This window comes from Triturus cristatus, chromosome 4_2 (assembly GCF_964204655.1).
Source record: "Triturus cristatus chromosome 4_2, aTriCri1.1, whole genome shotgun sequence".
NCBI classification, from domain to species: domain Eukaryota; kingdom Metazoa; phylum Chordata; class Amphibia; order Caudata; family Salamandridae; genus Triturus; species Triturus cristatus.
Window position 1 is genome coordinate 163,529,598 of NC_140586.1, and position 23,843 is coordinate 163,553,440.

General features: G+C 42.3%; 1 protein-coding gene across 6 annotated transcripts in view; it reads left to right on the forward strand.

Moving 5' to 3' along the window:
- Positions 1 to 23,843, forward strand: part of TNS2 (tensin 2) — a 345,238-nt gene that overhangs the window by 301,785 nt on the left and 19,610 nt on the right. For all 6 annotated transcript variants that reach the window (XM_085600920.1, XM_085600922.1, XM_085600921.1 and 3 more), the window contains 3 exons: positions 5,245 to 5,376; positions 10,037 to 10,129; positions 16,530 to 16,607. In XM_085600920.1, the coding sequence (XP_085457046.1) occupies positions 5,245 to 5,376; positions 10,037 to 10,129; positions 16,530 to 16,607 (303 nt within the window). The remainder of the gene's footprint in view (positions 1 to 5,244; positions 5,377 to 10,036; positions 10,130 to 16,529; positions 16,608 to 23,843) is intronic.

Here is a 23,843-nt window from a genome sequence, read left to right on the forward strand (position 1 = left end):
TTAAGGGGCATGTTATCTGTTTGGTGCTGTGCCCATGGAAAGGCCTGTGATTCCAAAGCTCTCTATAACTATGAGGCTCTGTTTGACTGTGTCTGTGAGTCAAGCTGTGACTTGGGATATGTTTCTCTTTGTGTGTGTGCAGCTGTTTACTTGTAGCTTTGTCCATAAACAGGTATAAGGTGTGTGATTGTGTGTGTTTTGGTCTGTTTGTCTGTCTTTAGGACAGTAGGCTGTGTGTAACAGGTTCTCCAAGTAGGCCTTTGTGTTTTAGGTGCTGTGTTTGAGTGTAACAACTTTAAAATAATTTAATTTAACCACGTTCTCAGGGAAAAACTGAAATGTAACATTACATCCAAAAATCAGGGAGACGCCTCTGCGGCCCTACAGTGTTGCTCGCTGTCCAGTTTTTTCTTATTTATCTCCCCCCGAAATAATGAACAAAAGTTGATTACCACTCTTGTTTCTCCCAATCTGATAATCCTTGGGGATATTAACTTTTACGTCTACAACACCTGCCGTTTACGGGAATAGGACGTCTTATCAAACTGATACATCCTTTTGGGTTTTCCAAATTATTCAGGGGCAATCCACTCCATTAGTCACACACCAGACCACATTCTGGCACAGAAAGACTTAGAGTCTGTTTTAGAATGTGCAGACAGGTACTATGTCACAAATGTGACAGATACCCCGTCCACCTTATTACAAGTGCCATACGATATTATGTACCCGTAATAAGGCGGACTAAATATCTGTCACATTTGTGAACGTGTAACCAATCTGCCCATCTGTAAACCAGGTCCTTAGTTCGCTTTATGGAGCCCCACCCTCTTCCCAAGTCAGACCACAGCCTAATCTCCTTCCAAATGGCGCATGGCAGGATTACGTGGACTTCAACCAACTCTTCTTTTTACAAAAACACCTGTGCTTGGATAAAATTCAATCTCACTACTGTAATTGAAGCACTGAAGCACCCTCAGGGTACCCCCAGCTTCAACTCAGTTAAAGACGTTTTATCTTACTTTAACTCAACACTCATGAATGGCTTGGACCACAAAATTATTTCTGGACATCACAAGATATGTCCTAACCAGCCTTTAAGTGAGTGGTTAACTGACAATTTAAAGGATAGCCGAGCAAGACTGAGGCAGCTAGAATGTAAATAAAGTCCTATGCAGATTCCTCTTCAACTATAAGGTACTGTTAAAAGCATATAATTATCTCTGAATTATTCGAATATCTTTGCAGCTCCTTCCCTGAGTCCACCAAAACGCCCGGAAACCTCTTTCAGGCTCTGAAGTCATTCCTTAAACCACTTTGTTCCTCTTGGACTCTTCTGTCCTCCCAAATATTCTTTGAAAAACTGGCACAGGTCTTGTTCTCTAAAATCCCTAATAACTATAAAGAAATTAAGAAGTCCCTCCCTCCTCTACAAGTATCTCTTCATTAGATGATACTTCTTCCTATCACTACACTATTAGACTCACTTTACTTCCACTGACCAGCAAGAAATCATATCCATGCTCAGGCTTACCATATTTCTTTTAAATACATTTTTTTATTAAAGTTTTGTGATATCAGGCTGTCCAGATGACCTCTGCCAGGTGTTCTGCCTCCAGTTGTGTTCCCACACCCTTGATTCGCTGATAATACGCAATATAAATTGTATTTATGTTCCAGCATGATTTAACCTCGATGGAAAACAGGACAGGACTTCCCTTCTCAAAAAAGACAAAGATGGATGAAGTGGATTTAAAATTCCAAACCTATAACACTACTTCCTGCTCTTGGAAAAAGCACCTCGCAGCTAAGCAATTAGCTCATCACTTGGAGAAACCACCTTCCTGGATCCACGACATCTTGTCCTTCGCCCTAACCGGGGCTCACAGACAACATCTGTGCCTTGTGCTTCAGAAATATTAACTATCCTTGTTCAAGGCAACGCTTCCCCCTTCATCCTGTTTGATCCAGCAGTGACATTTGATACCATGGTTCATGGCATATTCCTCAGCCGCTTTACTAATGACGGCATGAAACAGTATGATCGTAGCCTGGTTCTCTTCTTTCTCGATGGACAGACTCAGTCAACCCTCCTCCCACTGTATCAGTCATCTTCACTAGCTGTTTATAGTGGAATCCTACAGGGATCCTCTCTTTCCCTAATGGTAGTCAACATCGAGGTGGGCCTTCTAGCCCATTTATTAAAAATAAATTGGGCAGCCCTGCAGTCTATGTAGGTGATTTGCAAGCAATTGTGCACTTCAACCGTTAGGCACAGCATTTCACCGTCAAGCTAATCTCTTGTCTGTTAGAAGTTTAACTATTGATGCTGCAAAAATTCTCACGCTCATGCCAACAAGACTGAAATTCTGCTGGTCAACAACACCATGGAGCAATAGCTCAACTCTCCGCTACCTACATGGAAGAAGACCCCTTCCTCACAATTAAAATTTGAGCCCTAGGAGGTCCTATTGGACAGAGATCTTTCTCCTGAAGCCCAGATCAGCATCATGTCCTCAACATGTTCTTACAGACTCAGTATCTTGCGTTATCTTGCTTGTCACTTGCACACTCCAATAGTCTCTGTTATTGTCCTCTCCTGGATTGGTCACTCCAACCTCCCCTACCTGGGCCTGCCAGAATCCTGTTAGTCAAGCATCAGCAGATCCACAACTTTGCAGTCTGGCTGGAAAGCAATCTGTGAAAATGTGACAGTGTAACCCAAGCAAGAGTTCATTTGCCCTGGCTTCCAGTCAAGTCATTTTTAAAAATGTTTCTCTCCTGTACAGTCTTTTATGAAGCAGAAGAATCCCACCTTCCTGGGTGTTTCATTTGCTCCATTCCACCGAGAAGACCGTGCTTATTCCCTCGCTTTTAGTCTCAGTTCCTATCTTTAAGCAGTCTCACATAGGTGACTGTTCTCTCCATCTGCTTGAGCTTTAACTTTGGAGTAAGCTAACTCTACATATCAAGACCAGTCAGTCCTGCCTGGCATTCAAGACCAGTCAGTCCTGTCTGACATTCAAAACCTCTTTTGGAGATGTTATCACTAGTTGTAACTTTTGTTTTATCGTTCCATAGTGCCACGATGCCTATGTTGAAGAAGGAGCGCTCTATAAAAACCTGAGAGCAGTCATATGTGTCTGAGATTAGGTTTGTAGTAGTTTGTGTGTAGCATTCTCTGCCAGTGGACCTCTGTTTGCAGTTACTAGCTTTGGGGTCATTTTTAAGCTAAACCTAGGACTGCGTCTGAACTTAGGCATCTTAATGTGTGGCTTTTTGTATCTAACTGTGCCATCACATTATTGTGTCTAGGGTTCTGTGTTCATTTGTGTATAGCTGAATCTGTAAGTAGACATTATGTCTGATGTCCTGTTTCTTTAAGCGCCATCATTTTGTGTGTACCTATATCTGTGAGAAGGCCAGAAGAGTTGTGTGTCCTGTGACTTTTTAACGTGATGTGATTTTGTTTATTGTTGTCTGTATACTGAATGATTCAATTCATTTGTACCATGCACGCTCCCACCTATCCTTCCATGAATTCTCTTGGCCCGGCTGCTTACAGATGGTGCTGCCTGTCACTTTTTGTAGGTCATTCAAATGGAGCCTTGGCTTGGCAGGAAGGTTAAACCTGCTCTTTTGTGTTCTCTCTCCAACTCTGATCACTGAGGCCTGTGGAGGCACCCGTAAGCATGAGGAAAAGGATACCATTTGTTTCTGGGGAACTTCTCTTCTGACCCCACATAACAGATTTCTTGCCATTCCAATCCATTCTAAACCACATGCTTCAGAAAAGAAGTGACAGGTTCTTACTTGAGTGTCAACAAAGAGCAGTTGCTGTAGTTCTGTAAAAGACTCTGCAGATAACCCACCTGCTCACTGTGTCAGTATTATTTCACTGTTTTGTCATTTTAAAACTCAATACCTTCTGGGCAAAGATTTTGAGTCATTAGGTATCAGTATGACACCCAACTGTAATCAGAAACTAAAAGGTAGCCAGTTAACCTTTGCAAAGGGTCTGCCACTGCGCTTCGCCACGAGAGGGACTTTTTTAGTATCCTTTGACATGTTTTGGCAAAAATTATTTTTTGTTGTTGAAATCTGTAAATTATGTAGCATATGGTATGCAGTTAATTCATATTTATGCAACCACGGCCAGGGAATTACATAATTCCAGTTTCTCTGATTAAGGCTCACATTCATTCGTTTATGGTTTCCCTTCTGATTCCTTTATCCGCCTTCTTATTAATCACACAATAAGTAGCTCAGCTCAGTGGGATCACTGATGCAATATCGTTGACAAAAATATTGTATCAAAAATATTCTTTACCACAATGTTGTGCTCCTATACTTATAATGGTAAGTATAAAAACATTGGAAAAAATCTGGCCCCTGAGAGTGTTTGAACAAAATATGGTTTTAAAAATATTGGGAGACAGAAATATTTGAAATTAAATATTGTGACGAACAAATATTGTGATGCACAAATATCAGTGACAAGAATATTGTTTTTTGGAGTAATGTTGTTGTAAATAATATTGGTGTTTTTCATATAATATAGTGGTTATAAAGATCGTTTTTTAATTATTTTAATGTGCTTGATAAGCACCCTCAGTGGTGAGCATTGTTTCTAGGAATCCCCCTAAAACTGAGCCAGTTGGATCTGGCCAGTCTTTTCACGCCAGTTATGGCCCGAGGGGCATAAAAATGATGTAGGCCGAATGAACAGACCGATTGGCAATGCCAAGTCAGAAAAATACTCAAGTTCTGAAACTCAGAGATCCTCTCTCAGTCAAACAGGACTCCACACCTAATTTAATATTAGCCTTAAAAAAGGAAGCTGGAAAACATCTAAAATGTGAAGATGGAATTTGCTCTGACCCCATGGGCTGAGAACATTGTCAGGTTTGTAGCTATATTCTTCCTTCCAAATATGCTGTGTTCTCCAGTTAGGCATGTGTGATTAAGCCTGCGTGGACAGGAGTTTGAGGCATGCACGTTTGCTGGTTCCGTTTTGAGGTAGGGGTGTCTGTCATGTTGTAGCATCTCATCTGAAATGTGTCCAGAAACAATGATTTCCAGTAAAGCATTGAAAATGATGATACTAGGTAGAAAGGTATATGCTGCATTGAGACTGATGGATTTCTGGGGTTATAGATAAAGCAGTTAGAGAAATGGACGTACCAACTGTGTGTATCCTTCCTTGGAGGGTTTCCGGTACTCAACTTCCTTTCTCCCCATTAGCCATAGCTCTGCTGAAAGACAAGGAGCCAGGATTCTTCTTGATCCGGGACAGCAACTCCTTCCAGGGGGCTTACGGACTCGCTCTGAAGGTGGCAACTCCCCCACCCAACGCCATCACTCTGCCATGCAAAGGTAAGTGTCTGTCCAGAGAAACGCAGAGAGCCCTATGCGAGTTGGTCGGTGAAGGGGTGGTGGTTTTTCAGCCATGACTGTGCGGTACAGTGAATTTGGGTGCAATCCCAAAGGAAGCTTTTAATTAAAACAAGAAGGAACAAGTCTGTTATACAGTAAAAGTGACTCACAGTGCAGTTTTCTAGCTCTTTGAGCCTGAACTGATAGTAAGTATTAAAGGGACTTTTGTATTGTAAGCATTCTGTGATGGGGATGTTGGGGGAGCATTTTGTGATTGCGAATGTTCAGTGATGGGGAGATTTTGGAGCACTGATTAACGGTTTAGCAGAAGTGATAGAGCATTCAATTACACTAATTTAACAGTGGTATTATTTAGACTTCCAGTAAAAACGAACTGACTTCTAAAACATAGAATTTTACGACTTCTTCTCCCAGAAAGTTACCTAAACGTGTGTGTGGGATTGCAAATCCCATTACCACAGCAGATCATACTTGTCTTGAGGTAAACATTAAACAAAGGGGAGCAGGAAGTCCAGTGACACATGCCTATGTGGGAGGTTGCACAGTTAGCAATTCACAGTTGTGACTTTCTGTAACCGAAAACATTGAACCAGCAGTCGATTTCCCTTGAGGCGCCTTCTACTTGTAATATTACCTATGTTTAGCACAGCCAACAATAGACAACCAGTCAAGAGGGTTCCATGACTGTAAATTGCAGTTAAAAGTTTAACAGTCACACTTTTAAGGAGTCAGATAACAGCAGAGTCCCTTTGGCCCTTACAGCAATGATCACCATTGTATAAAGGCATTTTAGAAACAAGACAACCTACGCATGTCAACATTGCAATCTTATAACTACGTGGGTCTCACAAGACTCCCTCATGAGATCAATACACCAAGCAACTGAGGTGGCACGACCAGCAAACAATGAAAGCTATATTATTCCCATGATTTTAGCACGCTAAACGTGGGAAAGTAGAGGTTCTTCAGTCACATCTAGAACACTGTAATCTCATGCAAATGGATGCTGAACACCATAGTTTATGGCTACTGCATAAAACATTTGACAAAGCCAAACAACCTCTTACCGAGGTACAAGCCGAGAAGGATTGGAAACTTCCATATGTTGTCTGAACTAACAACTCTAATGTACACCAAAGCAAGAGAAGTACCTTTCATATGGAGAGGCTTGGGTATGTTCTACAGATTTCCTTACTGGGAATGGTCACAATAGTCAAGAGTCTGGTAAGACCTAGTGGCTGTCGAACAGATGGATCAGAGGAGTGTCTAGTTGTTAGTGGTTGCTCCAGAGAAGAGTGAGAGAAGTGTGGCGTGGCGGATACCAAAGAATTTGTAAAACTGGATGAACCTTTGCAAACCCTGTCCTATAGGTGACTGTAACAATAGACTAATTCTGCACCTGGTGCAGAGTACACCTAATGCCCATGACAAACAAGAGAAGTAAAGTCCACACAACGCCCACCATCTCATCAACTTGCTAGACCGGAAAACAGTAGGACTGGAAAGCATTCCAAAGACAGCTCTAGGGCAATGTATTGGAGATTCGCACTAACACCATAACCACAATGCATTACTGGGGGACACAAGGAGGCGCCCAATTGCAAAAACGTTGACAGATAGAACAAATGATGTGCACCATATTTACCATAGAAACATTCACATAACAGCTGACCACCTTATAGGGGTTCACACCATTCTGTCAGACACTCTTAAGTTGCAGACAGTTCACAAGTGCTAAAGAGATCATGGAGTTCTTGATGAGGTCTTTTACCAATGGAGCACAACTTTAATAGGTCTAGTCGTAATTAGAGGAAACATAAAATGTCCTCCACATCCTGGTATCCATACTGGCAGTCAAAAGGAAAAGCACTGTTGATAAACTATAATGGGATATTGTATACATTTTTGCACCAATCTACTGACTTCAAACATTTTGGGAAACATTTGCAGTGGCTATGATACTCTTTGCGCCAGCATGGGTACAGACAGTTACGGTTCCCACGTTTGATGGAAATGTACATAATCATGTAACTGACACTGCTGTACATTCGAATTTGCTGAAAGTGTGCAACAAAACAATATCAGACACTGAATTGAATTGCCTGCCTCTGAAAGTCTCAGAGTGTTGGTTTTTGCGCTGCCTTGATGATGCCTGGTTGTCCTTAAAGAGGAGAAGCATCCTATAGCAAAGTTATGTTGTGCAGCAAAATGGAAAGAATTTATTGCATGGCGCATCCACAAACTTATGCCCCCTTTGAGTGCTTTATTGCAAGACATTTTACATTGCCATTTTTAATCACAGAGTTTAGCTTCAGCCCTGTAAAATATAGTTGGGTAGTTTAAGCTGCCTAAATAAGGACTAAATTCAAATTGATTTAATTTGAGGATTCCAGTTGTTTAGGTCTTAGGTGTAGGTCCAAGAAGAATGGTTCAACCTACTACCCTACCACTATCAATGTGGGGTTTTAATTTGTTGTTACCAAAAACAGATTCTTTAACGAATGCACAAATGCTATCCCCAAGAGTTGTTTTCAAGGTTGATTTTTTGATTGTTAGCATATCTCTCAGACAAGTAAGAAGGCTAAAGGCTTTATCAGTCGCGTGACCTTTAAATATATATTCACATTAAGGATGGGATATTTTTAAGAACCCACCCAAGAAACTTTCAGAAAGTTTTCTCTTCTTTCCATAACATCCAAATAATAGAGATACCAACTTTCTTCTTTGATTTCCTTTCTGGGCAAAGGCCACTTTGGACATTGAACATTAGGGGAATATTAGTGTATAACTTGGATAAAACACATATTAGCAAACAAACATATTGAGATCCAGGTAAATCCAGCCCATAAAAAGGAGAAGCACTGGCTTTCTTAGGTAATATATTTTTGCAAGACATATGCAAAACATGCACATATGGTTTGCTTTTTTCACATGCCATTATTATGTGGACTCTCGTGTATAGCCAGGAGAAGAGGTATGGCAGACAACACTAAAAAAAAAAAAAGTAAAAACCACAACGTTACGCCCTCCTCTGCTTTCAGGGGCAATATCACTGCTGCAATATTTATGAACAGCATATGAATCCAGTACAGATTCAAGCTGGAAAAAAAGTTAACTGTAATAACATTCTTGCACTTTATATAACATGTAACACAGCATGCCTCTGCTAAAAAATCAAGTGAAAGCATTATCTCCCGTGGGAGTAGCGTCCCTTACTCCGCACGCCTTGATGTAAAGAATTTCCAATAAATGTACTGAAAACGTTGTACTGTTTGTCATATTCTTAGTAATTTTATTTCACTTTCATTGAATGTTCATACTATTCCAATCATAGTATTCCAAACATTGTTTGCTCAATTTCACATATTTCTGCCCAATGCATTTCGGGCTTGCCCTTCATCAGGGGACTTGCGTTCTGAAAGCATTAAAAATGTTGTAGTGAAACATCGGATCAAAATCAATATTGTTTTCATGTGTTTAAAGACAACTGTATATGATGGTATTGACGGTTTCAAATTACAAACTAAGTGATGACTTCAGTAAGAAGAATGAAAAGGGCGTGAAAGACGAAGTTACACAGTGGGATCAACAACTGAGTGATACAATGACTTTAGAAAAGCCGGGCTGTGAGAACAATATTGATTTTGATCCGATGTTTCGCTACAACATTTTTAATGCTTTCAGAACGCAAGACCCCTGATGAAGGGCAGAAATATGTGAAATTGAGCAAACAATGTTTGGAATACTATGATTGGAATAGTATGAACATTCAATGAACCTGAAATAAAATTAAAAAGAATACGACAAACAGTACAACGTTTTCAGTACATTTATTGGAAATTCTTTACATCAAGGACTGCTGAGTAAGAGACGCAACTCCCACGGGAGATAACGCTTTCACTTCATTTATTCCACCCTCATGCCCAGGAGGGTTCACTTACCAGGCACCCGAAATTAATTCACTCTTAAGCACCTATTTGTACCAGGAGTGCGAGGATCCACATTCCATTTGGATTACAATTATCTGCTAAAAAATCACCATTACTGACCATCTAGAGAAAGTTCGACAGGTCTGGGGTCATCGTTTTTCATCCGAAAATTGATTTTTTTGGACAGTAGAAAAAATTATTCAGAATGTCAATTGGATCATGCCTCATGTTGAATAACCACTTTTTAAAGCTTCACGTTGACCCAAATTTCCATTTTTACAGACTTTTCTTCCTAGTAGGAAGATAGAACATGTGTTTTTATTTATACTCTTTATTTGCACTTACACACACAACTCACAAATGTCCTTGTATATACTAGAGTGAAAAGAGAATTGAGAGATGCCATTAAGTAGAGGACTAGTGTGGCTGTAATGTCACGGTCAGACTGACTCATTTTGCCTTAACACAAAACAAGTTAAACATTTTGAATCAAACCCCTAGATAACAGAATTATTACCAGCATGTGAACTGCTTATAGACCCCACGCTGGAACTCTACTATTTCGAGCAAGTAACATTTTTGTTGAGAGGGTGTGTGTTGCCAAAGCGTGTGTTGAAGGTGCATATTGTGAATGTATATTTTCTCAAATCTACCAGAACTCCTAAAGGAACATTCTTAATGTGGCTGGCATTTTGACTGCTGTGTTTCAGGTGATCCCACAGAGCAGCTTGTCCGACACTTTCTGATAGAGACCGGACCCAAGGGCGTGAAGATCAAGGGCTCTCAGAATGAGCCTTATTTCGGTGAGTGAGTAGTCAAGGTTTACTGTGAGAACATTCCAGCATCTGCCTGCCAAACCTGAGACTATGATGCTCTCACCCCAAGATATTACACCCCTTCACCATTGTTTATACATGTTATTTAAAATTAGCATTATTTTTTTTTATCACTGATCAATATAAGCCATCTTGAACCTCTCCTACCTAATATTATGGGATCTCAATTGCCCCCTTGACATTTTCGAACTCCAAGACACAGCCCAAAATGTTTATTTGACCTGAGGAATATCAGAAGGCATGTTAAGACTAGAAGAAGGCAGCACACACCACTGCTGTACTACAGGCTCATGACTGAGGTCAGCCCTTCACTGTACAGACGGATGCTTCCAACAAGGGAGTTGGAACAGTCTTTGCTCAACTGCGTGAGAATGAAGAGGAGCACCCAGTGTCCTTTGTTAGTCATAGACTACTCCCTGGAAAACAAAACTGGGCTTCTTTAGTAAAATAAAGCAATTCTGTTGCGTGAACTTAAAGGTGGGTTAAACCTTATTGCTTTTAGACCAAGTTTAAGGTCAGCCAGGATATAACACCCCTGGAGCAGCAGGAGTACCTAAAACACTTGGGAAATAGCCATTACATCGCATGCGTTACAACGCATGTGATTACAACACTGTCGTTACAACGACTGCGTTGTTACACTGCAGTACATTACAATCTAAGTTGTTACATCAACTTGCTGTAGGGGGCGCGCTAACCTAAGGAATAGTATAATTTACTATTCCAACACCTTCCCTACTGTTGCCCAAACAGGAGTTGGAATAGTGAATTATACTATTCCTAAGTCCAGCGCGCCCCCTACAGCAAGATGATGTAGCGACTTGCGTTGTAATGTACTGCGATGTAACAACACAGTTGTTGTAACGACCGCGTTGTAATCGCATACGTTGTAAACGCATGCAATATAGGGTGCTATATTCAAAACACGTATCGGTTGGGCTCCTAGTTCTTTGACTGGTGTTTAGGGCTTTCATTTGTTGAGTGACATCTTTCTTTCTGGCCTTAGACTGTTCATAGCGGTGATCCCTTTTATTCCAGAGTGGTACTCAAGAACCAGAGCTCAGTGCAGTGTGTCAGCACCTGTATATGTCAGGAAATGGGGTGTATTATCTGTGTGGTTGTGAGACCTCACTGTGTAATACACTGCCAACTCTTCTAGGATCAGTCAGGCTTTGTTTGTCAAACCTGAGCTCAACCCTGGGAGGCCGTGGCTTCGAACAGTCCGGCTTCAATAAAGGAAAACGTGTAAAGCATTGAAACCGCACCAAAACAACTGACGAAGAAGGAAACGCGACTCTCAAGAAATCCGACACCAATTTATAAAAATAGGTTATATTTTTCTAATGAATGTATAAACACCAACACGAAAAAGTTCAATCAGAGGGTTCCATAGATATAGATTTTTAAAGAAACAGTAAATCACACCATTTCACGTAATCCCAAACAAGCATTGGAAAATTCAACAAATCTGACACTTGAAACTTTTAAAAAAAAACGTTGGTCAAAGTGGAGCCAGTCAAGGGGACCAGCAAGGTCCGAAAAAACAGTAAACTTGGTCAGAAAATCAGTATTCAGTGCAGTTCCAGTGTAAATGGTCCATTGCCATTGACTTCTAGGGAATGGTCTGGATGCAATGGATTCAGAATATGCTGTGTGGTCAACAAGTCTTCCTGGAGCCACTGCTCAGTCCACAGTTTTGGTTGGGTGACATTGGTCAACGTCACTCGAAGTCCTCTTTGGTCCAGCAAAAGTCCAGTAACCAGTTTCCTTCTCTTGGCGATAACACTCCTTCTGGGGGACCGAACTGCACGCCAACGACTCTTACGGGCCGAGCAGACTTGGGTGCAACTTTTGAGAATCAGGTCTCGGCCTCCTGGGCTGCACTGCAGCAAAGAGTGACTAACCTGTGATCTGGGTTACTGGCTCACCCAGGCAGGCATCTTCAGCTTATGTGGCCCTCTGCTGTGAACAGGAAGTCACCAACTGATTATTAGAGTTTCTGCTTCTGGTAGGGTGTGGGGTACGACTTCTCTGTGAGCAGAACACAGCAAACACAGTTCTTGCCTTCTCTAGCCGAAGGAGTAGCAGGTGCAGTACAATATTGGTGCAGCCTCTTTTTTGAGGGTTCCAGAGTCAGCAGTGCAGTCCTTCTTGGGTGCTCTTTGTCAGTCCAAGCAATATTTGAGTTTGAAGGTCCAGGAGTGCCTCTTGTTTGCCCAGAAAATGCCCTTAACCCCTTCCACGCGGGGGTAATTATTCCGCATCGCGGGGAGGGGGGGGGGGCGGGCGGCTCGACGAGCTGAGCTTGTCACGACCCCGCCCACCGCGACGGTTATGACGAGCCCAGCTCGTCATGAGCACAGCTCCACTGTGCCTCATGACGAGCTGGGCTCGTCATGAGCGTCGAAGAGGTTAAGGGAGGTCTCGGTCACTAGACAATGTGCTATCAGGATTCCTCCCACCTGATGTCCACTTCCTATGAAGTGTGACATCTAGTTATCCCAGAGTACTCTATTCTGCCCACTATCAAGATGTCAGGACCACTCGCTCGGTGTGTGGAGCTTAGTAGCTTGTGCTAGAGGTGTGGCTACCTGGAGGCTACACGCCCATGGAAGAAAACTAGCTGGGCAGTGTTTCCCCTTCTCTGTTCCTGACGCCAGCCTGTTTTCCCTCGAACAAAAGAGCAGTCCCTCTTGAGTGTGTTCACTATTTGCCCTTCAAAGGCAGCTTCCCCATTGAAGCTCACCTTTTGGGCTGCCGCCAATGTGGCGCCTTTCCAGCACTTTCTGGCAGCCGGCCTCTATTGTTACCTGTCCTGGGAGCCGTTTACACCTCTTCCCAGGCGAGCACAAGGCAGTCTCATGGCCAGCATCTGCTAATGGCCACTGCTAACTTGGGCAATAGAGTGGCAACTTTCTAAAAGTTGTATGTGGCAACAGGTGGCATTAATTTTGACTCGGTATCAAGTCAGGCTTAACGTAACAAGTTGTCTGACAGCACCAACTTTGCTGGTCCATTCAAAATTTAGCCGAGCTGAGTTGTCAGCATATAACTCTCTACTAGCCAATGGGGCTATCAGTCTCTCTCAGAGTGAAAACGTGAACGTGAGTTTTTACTGTTCAAAAACCTGCTAAATACATGTTATACTTTTCAATCTTTTCAATATGCTGCACCCTGCCTTAGGACTCAATAGGCCTGTTGTAGGGGTAACTTACACACATCAGAAAGGTAGTTTGGGCTTTAGCATTGCTTGAAATGGCAAAGTCAAGTTAGCAAGCTGTTCTACCGGTCTGTTGTGGTAACTGGGAGACGTGTTTTACCTTGTCTCACTCTGGGTAGCACAACCAGAGCTGCAGTCCCTGAGGGTACACTCTAACTTACAGGCCCTCAGTACCTCTGGTACCATATATGAGGGTAAGTTAGCTTTTGTCAGTTTGGTGTAGGCTAATGTAACATATACGTTTAAGGGATAGGGCACAGGCACTGAGGTCTGGTTAGCAGGCCTCATGTACTCTCAGAGTCGAAAAACCAGCAGCATCAGTCCAAAGCTTTGTGGGTAGCCATACAAAAAAAGCCATTTCCTTACAGTATCCCTTTCCCAGCTTTAATGACATTTTACTAGAGTTTAGACTCTATTAAGAACTGGAGACATAGGTTCTTCTGAAATTCCCTAAGTCTGCCAAACCAAGCCCCATATAACAATATTGGCCATACAGCCAGTGTTAACCGATATTTAGCCTCTAGCGAAAAAAAAAGCAGGTCTTCCTCTCTTTCCTAAAGGATAGAGGAAAGAGAGCAAGTAGGAGTACAGCGGGTAAAGAGCTGACATGAAGAAGGATTTTGACATGCAGCACATTAAAGCAAATACATAGACTTTTGAAGATGGCATGATTATGGACAGGTTACCTATGCAACCTTCTCACATATTAGATAATTTAAGCAGAAGTCATGTAAGCCCATTTTGAAACAGTTGAACCGATTGAAGGTAGTGCGTTGTGGCCCATGGAAGCTCTAAATAGAGGCCATTAACATAATCCAGACGGGAGCCTACAACTCCCTGAATAACCTGAAAATTAGAACAATCTGGCAAGATAGGGAAGGATATAGAAGATCTTGAAGTGAAAGAAAGAGAAAATGGACACCTTAGAAATCTAAGTTATGGAAGAGAGCTTATGATGAAAATAGATCCCAAGAATTTTGGTTACTCTTTTAGAGCTGAGACAGTGTCCAAGCCCCTCCAAACACCAAGTTGACAAGCAGATAGAGAGAGATTCCACCAACAGAACAGCCTCTATTTTCTCAGATTTACGTTTCAGGCAGTTGAACATCAGCTAATTCGAGACTGCAGTCATTGTGCTGTAAACTTTCCTTTGAGCTAAATCTGTGTCCCGATGCAGCTTCAAAATGAGTTGCTTGCCATCTTCGCACTTCTGATTGAAAGAACAAATACGTCTAGCAAGGGGCATAACAAGGAGCTTGAACAAAGTCGGGCTTCGAGTGTAGCCCTGTGGAACTCTGCAGCTATGTCATTTAGGGGAGGAATGGAAAGATAGAATAGTACCTGTTTGAGCATGATTCAACAGAAAGAAAATAATCCATTCTCTGAAGAAGCTTTCCATCTCGGTCCGCGCTACTAAGAGGTAGAAAACAGTGATTGCCTGAATAGCAGCTTGTTTTGCCCGGAGGAAGGAGAATGTATCCTTACAGGAAACCCAGCTTCCTATTTGAGGATGTATCACAGCCTGAAACCTGCTAGCACCTTATGTTTTTTGTGTATCTGAGGTTTAACTGAACTATTCTCTTAAATAAACCCCTTTTTCTTTTTCTAAACCAAGCACTGACTGGAAACTGATGTTACTGAGTGTTATTTTCAGTATCATACTGAATCGGAATTTCTAATCCTCTTCACCTCCTGGAGGGAGCCTTGAATGCACACCCTTGCTACCATTTGAGGGACAAGTGCTAATAGGGGAAAACGTGCATATCCAATTAGTGTTTACCTGTATTTTGACCCTAGGACCCCAGTGGTACATAACAGTTTGACCAAACAATACTGCCCGTAATCAGACTGTGCCAGCAAGCCAAAGCAAGGTCTAATTCTATTTAATTTATTTCTTTTTGGGTATTTCAACCAGAGGAGCCAGCAGAATATGTCCAATGGAGTTGGTCAGAGGCATTTTGATCCCTGCTTATCCACCCCCTCCGTAATCATACCCCATATGGACCGTCATTGGCTAAAGCGTAAAACAATCTCCTTGGTCACCATAACATTGGATCTGTGAGTCACCAAGCATCAGCTTTAAGTCCAGCAGAATCATTTAGATAGAAAATGTTGTCTTTTGAAGTTATCCCTCTTTATTTTTTATCAAACATCGCCAGATTTACACATGCACAAGATTTGCCTCCTTGATTCATTTACCAATGTTTCCATAGATATTAAAAGGACCTTAATGTTTTACTAGGGCCATAATAAATTCTAGGCCCTCCAATAAGAGATTTTGCTACTTAAGTTAGTCCTAACTCACGAGCAAACATTCCTAGGAATACAGTCTGCTGGAGTGTGCCCATGACTGTAATCCATGCCTGGGTTTTTCACCTCCTTCTGGTGTCCATTGCTCCTGCAGTCACATAGGGTGCTGCTTATGCATTCTGTAGGCACTGGGATCTGGAGGTTATCAGTAAAGTCGACACCCAGCCAACAGACACTATGCTTAGAAATATTTTTGTCTGATCTGTTGTGGTCATTGTAGCCACCATATAAACATGATGCCATGTTTGCAAATTTTCCCACACCTTGAGTTGGAAAGAATAAGGTATCTCCCAGAGTAAGCCTGCAAACTGTCAATCCAAGTTTATTCCCCTTGGTTGACATCCATGTGTACCTATTCTGTCCTGTGCATGGGGTGGATCCTAGACTCACAAATACATCCCTGTGGTCCTACAAATGGATGCTGCACACAACGGCTCATGGTTACTGCATAAACTATTTGACAAAGTCAAAGACCCACTTACTGAGGTACAAGCTAAAAAGGGTATGAAACCTTGTGTCGTTAGAGCTAATGGTTCTACTAGACACATAAGAAATAAAAGAAGTACCCTTGGTAGGTAATGCTTTGGGGAAAAAGTGGCTTGTTGGACGAAGAGCACTAGAATTACTTTGGCGGTTAACGGCTATTTCATAGTGCAGCAAGTTGTGTTTTTTGTCAGAAGGTCTCTATTTGTGTTTGGTACCACTCAGCGATTTCACAATGAAACGGGCCCCAGTTCGTGCACTCTTCTGTCCGCAGTACGAGAGCTGGGTAGTTGGTCTTTAGGTTCATATTTATTAAGCTCAACTGTTTCTTTTTGTTTTTCTTTTATCATCCAGGGAGTTTGCCGGCTTTGGTCTCACAGCACAGTATCACTCCCATCTCTCTACCCTGCAGGCTGAGGATCCCCAGCAAAGGTAGGTGATGATAGCCCTCTAGATATAGTTCCACTTCCTCTCCTCTCTCTTGCACGCCTACACAATTATTCTTTTTTGTACATTCACAGTCATCATCTAAAGCTCTTTTTTCCTGCAGCCCCACAACAGCTTCACACCCTTTTCTGTCTGTAGTTTCAGTTCCCCCTCGCTGACTCTTCATCTTTCCTTCCTCCCTGCACTCTTATCTTCTGGCCTCCTTTGACCATGATCACTATCGTTCCCTTATTCTGCTTTTCTCTCTCCTCCCTATAACCTCGTTTTTGCCTCTGTACCTTCACTTCACTTCTTCTTGCAGTTCACCTTTCCAGTTCACCTCTCCTTGCACCCCCATCTCTAGAGCTTCTCTCTCCCTCCAACCGCTCCCCTCCTTCCTCTGTAGACTTAGCATTATCTCTCGATTTTATTCTCCCTGCAGTCTCTCCCTTCCTTACAACCTCACCTTTCCCTTCCCTGTGCTCACACCTCTCTTGTCCCTTCACTTTTACCTCTCTCATACTTGCATTGTCATTTTTTCCCTTCCCCTTCACTTCTTTTTCCTTCCCCCTTACCGATCTCCTCAGTGCACCCTCCCTCACTCCTTGGTGCGCCCATACTCCTCACCTCATTGAACCATCACTTCTCTTACCCAGCGACGGCCCGTATCGGGCGTGTTACCGGGGCGGTGACGTGGGGCAGAGGAGGGGCAGGGCAGGGGGTTGCAAAATGCGGCATGCGGCCGATTGTAGGTAAGTTACGAAAAAAATAAAGAAACCGAATTTTGTTGCGCGCGCTGCATCGCATTTGGCAATGCTGAGCGCGCAACGAAATTCGTTTTATTTATTTTTTTCGTAACTTACCTGCAATCGGCCGTATGCCGCATTTTGCAACCCCCTACCCTGCCCCTCCTCTGCCCCACGTCACCGCCCCGGTAACACGCCCTATACGGGCAGTCACTGCTCTTACCCCTACATCCACAGAATTTCATTTCACACAATTCCACGCCACTCCATGCCACACAGTTTCACTGCACACTTCACAATTCCACTGCAATCCTCACAATTCCACTCCGTGCCACACAGTTCCACTGCATGCCACACAATTCCATTCCACTCACAATATAATTAATATAGTGACTAGAATATTCTTAATACAACTGGGGTAACCTTGCATCCATGAATCAGTAATTATTTCTTAATTCATGGATATAATATATTACAATCCTAGATCGCATAAGTTCATACCAGTAAGGTAAAAAGTGCTTCAGTGAAAAGTGATCTGACCAGAAAATAAAATGACAAGATGCACAAAAATTGTATTTGTAGCATGTGTTGGCCATAAATTCACATGCTTAGCATACTCCTGCTATCTAGTGTTGGGCTTGTTCATTTGCAACTTGTTTTTCTTTGAAGAAGTTATTTGTGTTAAGAAGTATAGTGACTCCTCCTATAGTCTGTGTTGCGCATGATCATCAGGTCCTTTGTTAGATTGTTTTTTTTCCGCCATTGGGTTTGGATGTGATCTCGGAGCTCCTTAACCGAAGCTCGATTCCTGCCACAAAGCAGTTCCAGAGCCCCATTTTCACCACCTTTTGACACAAACATCGACAGCAATTGCACCTATTGGTGGTCCTTCCACTTTTTTGATCCGCTCGCCCTGGCTCGTGCCCAGTTTGTCCTTTGTTTTTACTTCCAGACACCATCTTCCTTTACTCCACGATGATGAGGGATGGAAAAGACGCCTTTTAGTTTCTGTCCTAAGTGCCATGCCATGTATTCCAGGCAGGACCAGTACTCCGTTTGTAATCTCTGCTTGTCCCCGGATTGCGACGAGGTGTCATGTGAGGCGTGCTTGGCAGACTTGGTGCCATTGAAGCACCACAAGGCGTCAGAGCCAAAACTGACACAAAGACACCTTTGGCGCCAAAAGACCTGACGTCACCTTTGGCCCTGAAACACCATCAGCTGCCTAAATCATCAGTGTAGAAAATCCTGTTGGCAACAAAACTACCCTTGGTGTAGAAAGTGCCAGCGACAGTATCAGAGCCCAAACAACGGCCTGTTAAGTCAATTCATGAAAAGCTTCAAGACAAGCTGAATAAAGGGCAAACGCCTTTATTGAGTCATCCATGAACTGGCAAATTAGTGGCAAAACTGCCTCTAACCATAACAGACCCACTTCCAAAGGCGAAGAAGATCATGGGGCCAGATCCACCTAAGGCTCCCAGGAAGAAACGCAAAGACAGGGGCACCAGCCCTATTATTTTCCTCCACAATCTTTTACACCTATATCTCCTCTTCCGCCACCTCTGCTTCCTGTATTAACGCCACCTGCAACTTCACCAGCTCCTACACATTCACCTGAGCACCGTCCTTTGTAGCAGCTACACACATCACTGCACCCTTTTCAATGAGTGACTTTGATGCAGGGGAGGATATAGCACCATATGATGTTCCATATTTTGAAGACCCAGAGAGGGACCCAGACATTATAAGTGATCCATGGGATCAATATGATGTAGACCCTGTTGATGATACTAAACCAGATCTGTACCCCTCAAAACCCTCACCACCAGATGATATCACAACCTTTCATGAGGTGATTAGTAGGGCAGTACAATATCATGAAGTGGATCTCCACACTTTACAAGATGAGGATGACTTTCTAGTAGAGACACTAACTAGTTCACATAGAACAGTACAATTCTTACCTATGTTGAAAGAAAGGCTTAAATCCACAGAAGAGATTTTTAAGCAGCCAGTTAAGTTCTGGGTAATAACACCAAGGAAAATAAAAAATTCGATGCTGCAGGAAAATGTGTTGCTACACAAGCAGCTAATCACCTCCGCATAGCTAATTCAGTAGGTTTACTTCTCTGTTATAGTATATCCCAGTGGGACTAGATGCAAGAGCTATTGTAGCATCTTCCTGAACAATATCGCCAAAGAGCGACTCAGTTGACGGAGGAAGGCAAAATCATTTCCAATGCCACCATCCAATGCGCACTAGATTCTGCCGATACCAGTGCACGGGTAATCAATACCAGTATTCTTATTAGGCACCATGCATGGCTTAGAGTCTCGGGCTTTAAGCCATATGTACAAAATTCACTACATTTTGATAGTTAATATTTATCTGGACCACTAGTAGGTGAGAAGTTAGAGAAATTTAAAAAAAAAGATATATACACAGCCAAAGCCATGGGTGACCTACAAACATTCCAGCATAGAAGCTCCTTTCGGAGTGGACAGTTTAGAGGTGCAGCAAGACCTGGCTCATCTAGACCCAGGCAATGCACATAAACAGCAAAGCTCATACCAGTCCCAATATTCCAGGGGAACCTACTACAGACCCCATTATATAACAAATCGAGGCAGAGGTTGTGGTTCCACATCCAAAACTAACACATCTACTAAGCAGTTACTAACTAAGCCTCCACCTCAACATATAACACCAGTAGGGGAATGGCTTCTACAGTACCAACAACACTGGACACAAATGACCATTGATCAGTGGATTCTTTCCCTCATCAAGGACGGATACTGCCTAGAGCTTTACAACTACCCTACCCACAAGACCACCACGAACACAGAATAAGGCACCAGAACATCTTGCACTCCTCCAAGAGGATTTTTAAGGTCTGCTTCAAAAAGGGGATCTACATCTAGTCCCAAAACAACATCTGGAACACAAGGTATACTCGCTATACTGCCTCATGCCCAAAAAATACGGGATGTTGAGGTCTATTCTAGACCTAAGGCCACTCAACAGATACATCTCCTCAGAACACTTTCACATGGTCACATTAGAGGATGTGATACCATTGCTACAGCAAGGAGATTTCATGACAGTCATTGACGCCTACTTCCACATTCCCATACACCCAGCACACCGTCGCTATATCCGTTTTCAAGTCAATGGGCAGCACTACCAATTCAAGGTGTTACCACTCGAAGTAACTACAGCTTCAAATGCCTCATAGTGGTAGCAGCTCCTCTCAGAAGGGGGGCACACATGTGTTCCCATATTTACATGATTGCCTCATCAAACGTCCCACCAGACAGCAATGTCTACAGGACACACAAAAAGTGATTAACCTTCTACACTCATTAGGCTTCACACTCAATACAGCAAAATCACACCTCCAACCTTTGCAAGTGCAGCCATTCTTAGGCACAACATTGAACTCCGTAACAGCCAAAGCCTATTCCACTCCAGAAAAGGTACAAAAGTTCTAGTCAGCATTACCTCAGTTTCAACCGCATCATCATGTCACAGTGAAGACAGTCATGATTTTTCTCTGAATTATGGTGTCGTGCATATCCATAGTACCAAACGCCTGACTACATATGCACCTCCTTCAGCGCACTCTTCAATCACAATGGTCTCAAGCCGAGGGGCATCTACAAGATCTAGTGTTGGTAGGGCAATCTGTCACTGGGCTGGCCCTTTAAAGCCCCAATTCTGCAAATCACTATTACCACAGATGCGTCCTTTTAGGGTTGAGGGCACATATGCAGAACCTCACAGTATGTTGTCTTTTATCACCAGATCAGAAACGCTTTCAGCTCAATCATCTAGAGTTTCTAGCAATTCAATTTCAGAACCATCTTCACAACAAAGTAGTCCTGGTCCGTATTGACAACATGACTGCAATGTATTACATTAAAAAACAGGAGGGCACACACTCTCTACAGCTTGCCCTCATAGCGGAGCACACATAATATTGGGCCATACATAACAAAATTCACCTTCTAGCAGAATACCTACCAGGGGTGGACAATGACTTAGCAGATATGCTCAGCCGAACACATAAGCAGGTAGACGAGTAGGAAATTGACGTAACACTTCTCCACTCAAAAATCAAACAGTGAGGAACCCTGGAGACAGACTTATTTGCAACACAAGAGAATGCAAAATGCAAGAGCTTCGCCTCCAGGTTTCCTCACCGCCAATCAAAGGGCAATGCCCTATGGATCAACTGGCAGGGATTGTTGCTTACGTTTTTAACCCTCTCCCACCCATTCCATACGTGGTTTAAAAGCTAACACAAACATCCCTCACACTAATCCTAATGGCCCCAACATGGGCACACCATGCATGGCTCACAGACCTACTGCAACTATCTGTAGTGCCACACAAAAAGCTACCTCCCTGGCCTCATCTTCTAACTCAGGAACACAGGATGGTAATACATCCAAATCCCGTACAGCTCAATCTGGAAATTTGGGTCCTGAGCTCTTAAAATTTGGACACCTTAATCTCCTACAAGAATGCATGAACATTCTAAAACAAGCACGTAGACCAACGACACAAGCATGTTATGCAGAGAAGTGGAAAATATTTGTACATTTCTGTTTAAACAAACAAATCCAACCACTATCACCAACAGTACAAGACCTCATTGGTTATCTCTTCCGTTTAAAGCAAGCAGGCCTTGTGTATACATCAATAAGACTACATTTAACAGCTCTAGCTGCTCACATGCAAAACAGGCAACATATGTCACTTTTTAAAGTTCAAGTAATCAAAGCATTTATGGGAGGCCTAAAAAGAGTCATTCCGCCTTCCACATCACCAGCACCAGTCTGAAACTTAATATTGATTTCGAATTGCTCACATGTAAGGTAACTTTTGCATCCCTTCGAAGAATAAATCGAAAATCTAAGTGCTTCCAAATCTATCCAACAAAATCAGTACTTCGTACTAACCCAAAATTCCTACCTAAAGTGGTGCCCGCTTTCCATGCGAACCAAACAATAGAGTTACGGGTTTTCTTCCCTTTAACGGATTCAGTAGCAGAGAGAGCTCGCCACACATCAGATGTTAAAAGAGCAATAATGTATTACATCAGGAGAACTAAACCTTTTCATAAAACGTAACAACTCGTTGTTGCTTTTTCCAAACCACAGCAACGTTCCCCTATATCCAAAGCAACAATAGCCAGATGGATAGTTAGATGTATTCAGACTTGCTGTCACAAAGCAAAGAGAGCACTACCTATAACTTCAAGAGCTCACTCCACTAGAAAAAAATGTGCCTCAATTGCTTATTTAGGAAACATCCCACTAGCGGATATTTGTAAAGCAGCTACATGGAATAATCCACATACAGTCACAAAACATTATTGTGTTGATGTCTTAGCTAATTTACAGGCAGCGTGGCTCAAGCTGTATTACACTGTAAACAGTTTTTCAAACATCTACGTCAACCACTAGCTAACCACTGCTTTTGGCAGCACTGCTTTACATTCGATGCTAAGCATATGTATCTATGGCCAACGCATGAAAAGAATGGAATATGTTACTTTCCATTTCGCATGTATTTGTAGGGTGTAATACCATAGATTTACATGCACCCACCGTCCTCCCCGGAAGCTACTGGTTGACACAATTACTTCTTTATTAATATTTTAACTTATCCTAATGTTTACCCTCATGCTCATCTTTTCTGTCACTATCTTGCTCATACCCTAAGTTCACCCGATGAGCTAAAAAGAGCCAACTAATAAAGCAGCCGATGATCATGTACAACACAGACTATAGGAGGAGTATCTATACCTCGTGACTCGAAGAACTTCTTTGAAGAAAAACAATTTGCAAACGTCCAAACCCAACATTAGATGGCAGGAGTATGCTAAGCATATGAAACTACTGCACTGCACGCTACGAATAGATGCTTACATGGTAAGTAATATATTCCTTATACTGCAAAAAAGGTGGCATTAAAGCACATAATGGAATGGCTATAATAACTGAAATCCAAAGGAAACCAATGCTCTATGCAATGGTGCTTCTCAAATAAGAACAGTAAAATCAAAATCTCTGGAGAATCTCAATGTGTACCCAGTCCAAACATGACGCATCAAAATAGATTTTTGTAAATGTTGCTCAAGTGGGCAATCTATCTAAAAAAAAAAATCAGAAACATTGTGCCATATGGGTAAACAACATTACATCCTTCCATTTTACACGGATCACCAATTTAATCTAGACACCTTAAGGACATTGTCACTACAGACGTTGTAAGCAATTGCGATACAATACTCTAACCAAAAAGTACATGGTATAAAAAAATAATGAAGTTGTTTGGTTCTGAAATATAAACCACCAATAGATAAAGAACTGCTCCAGATCCAAATTATAAAAGGTTTAGAGATAGATGTCATACTTTACTAACATGTCCACCACTCAAATTAATTTACTATTTCCCTATACTAACTCCCGTCCATCTCCCCTT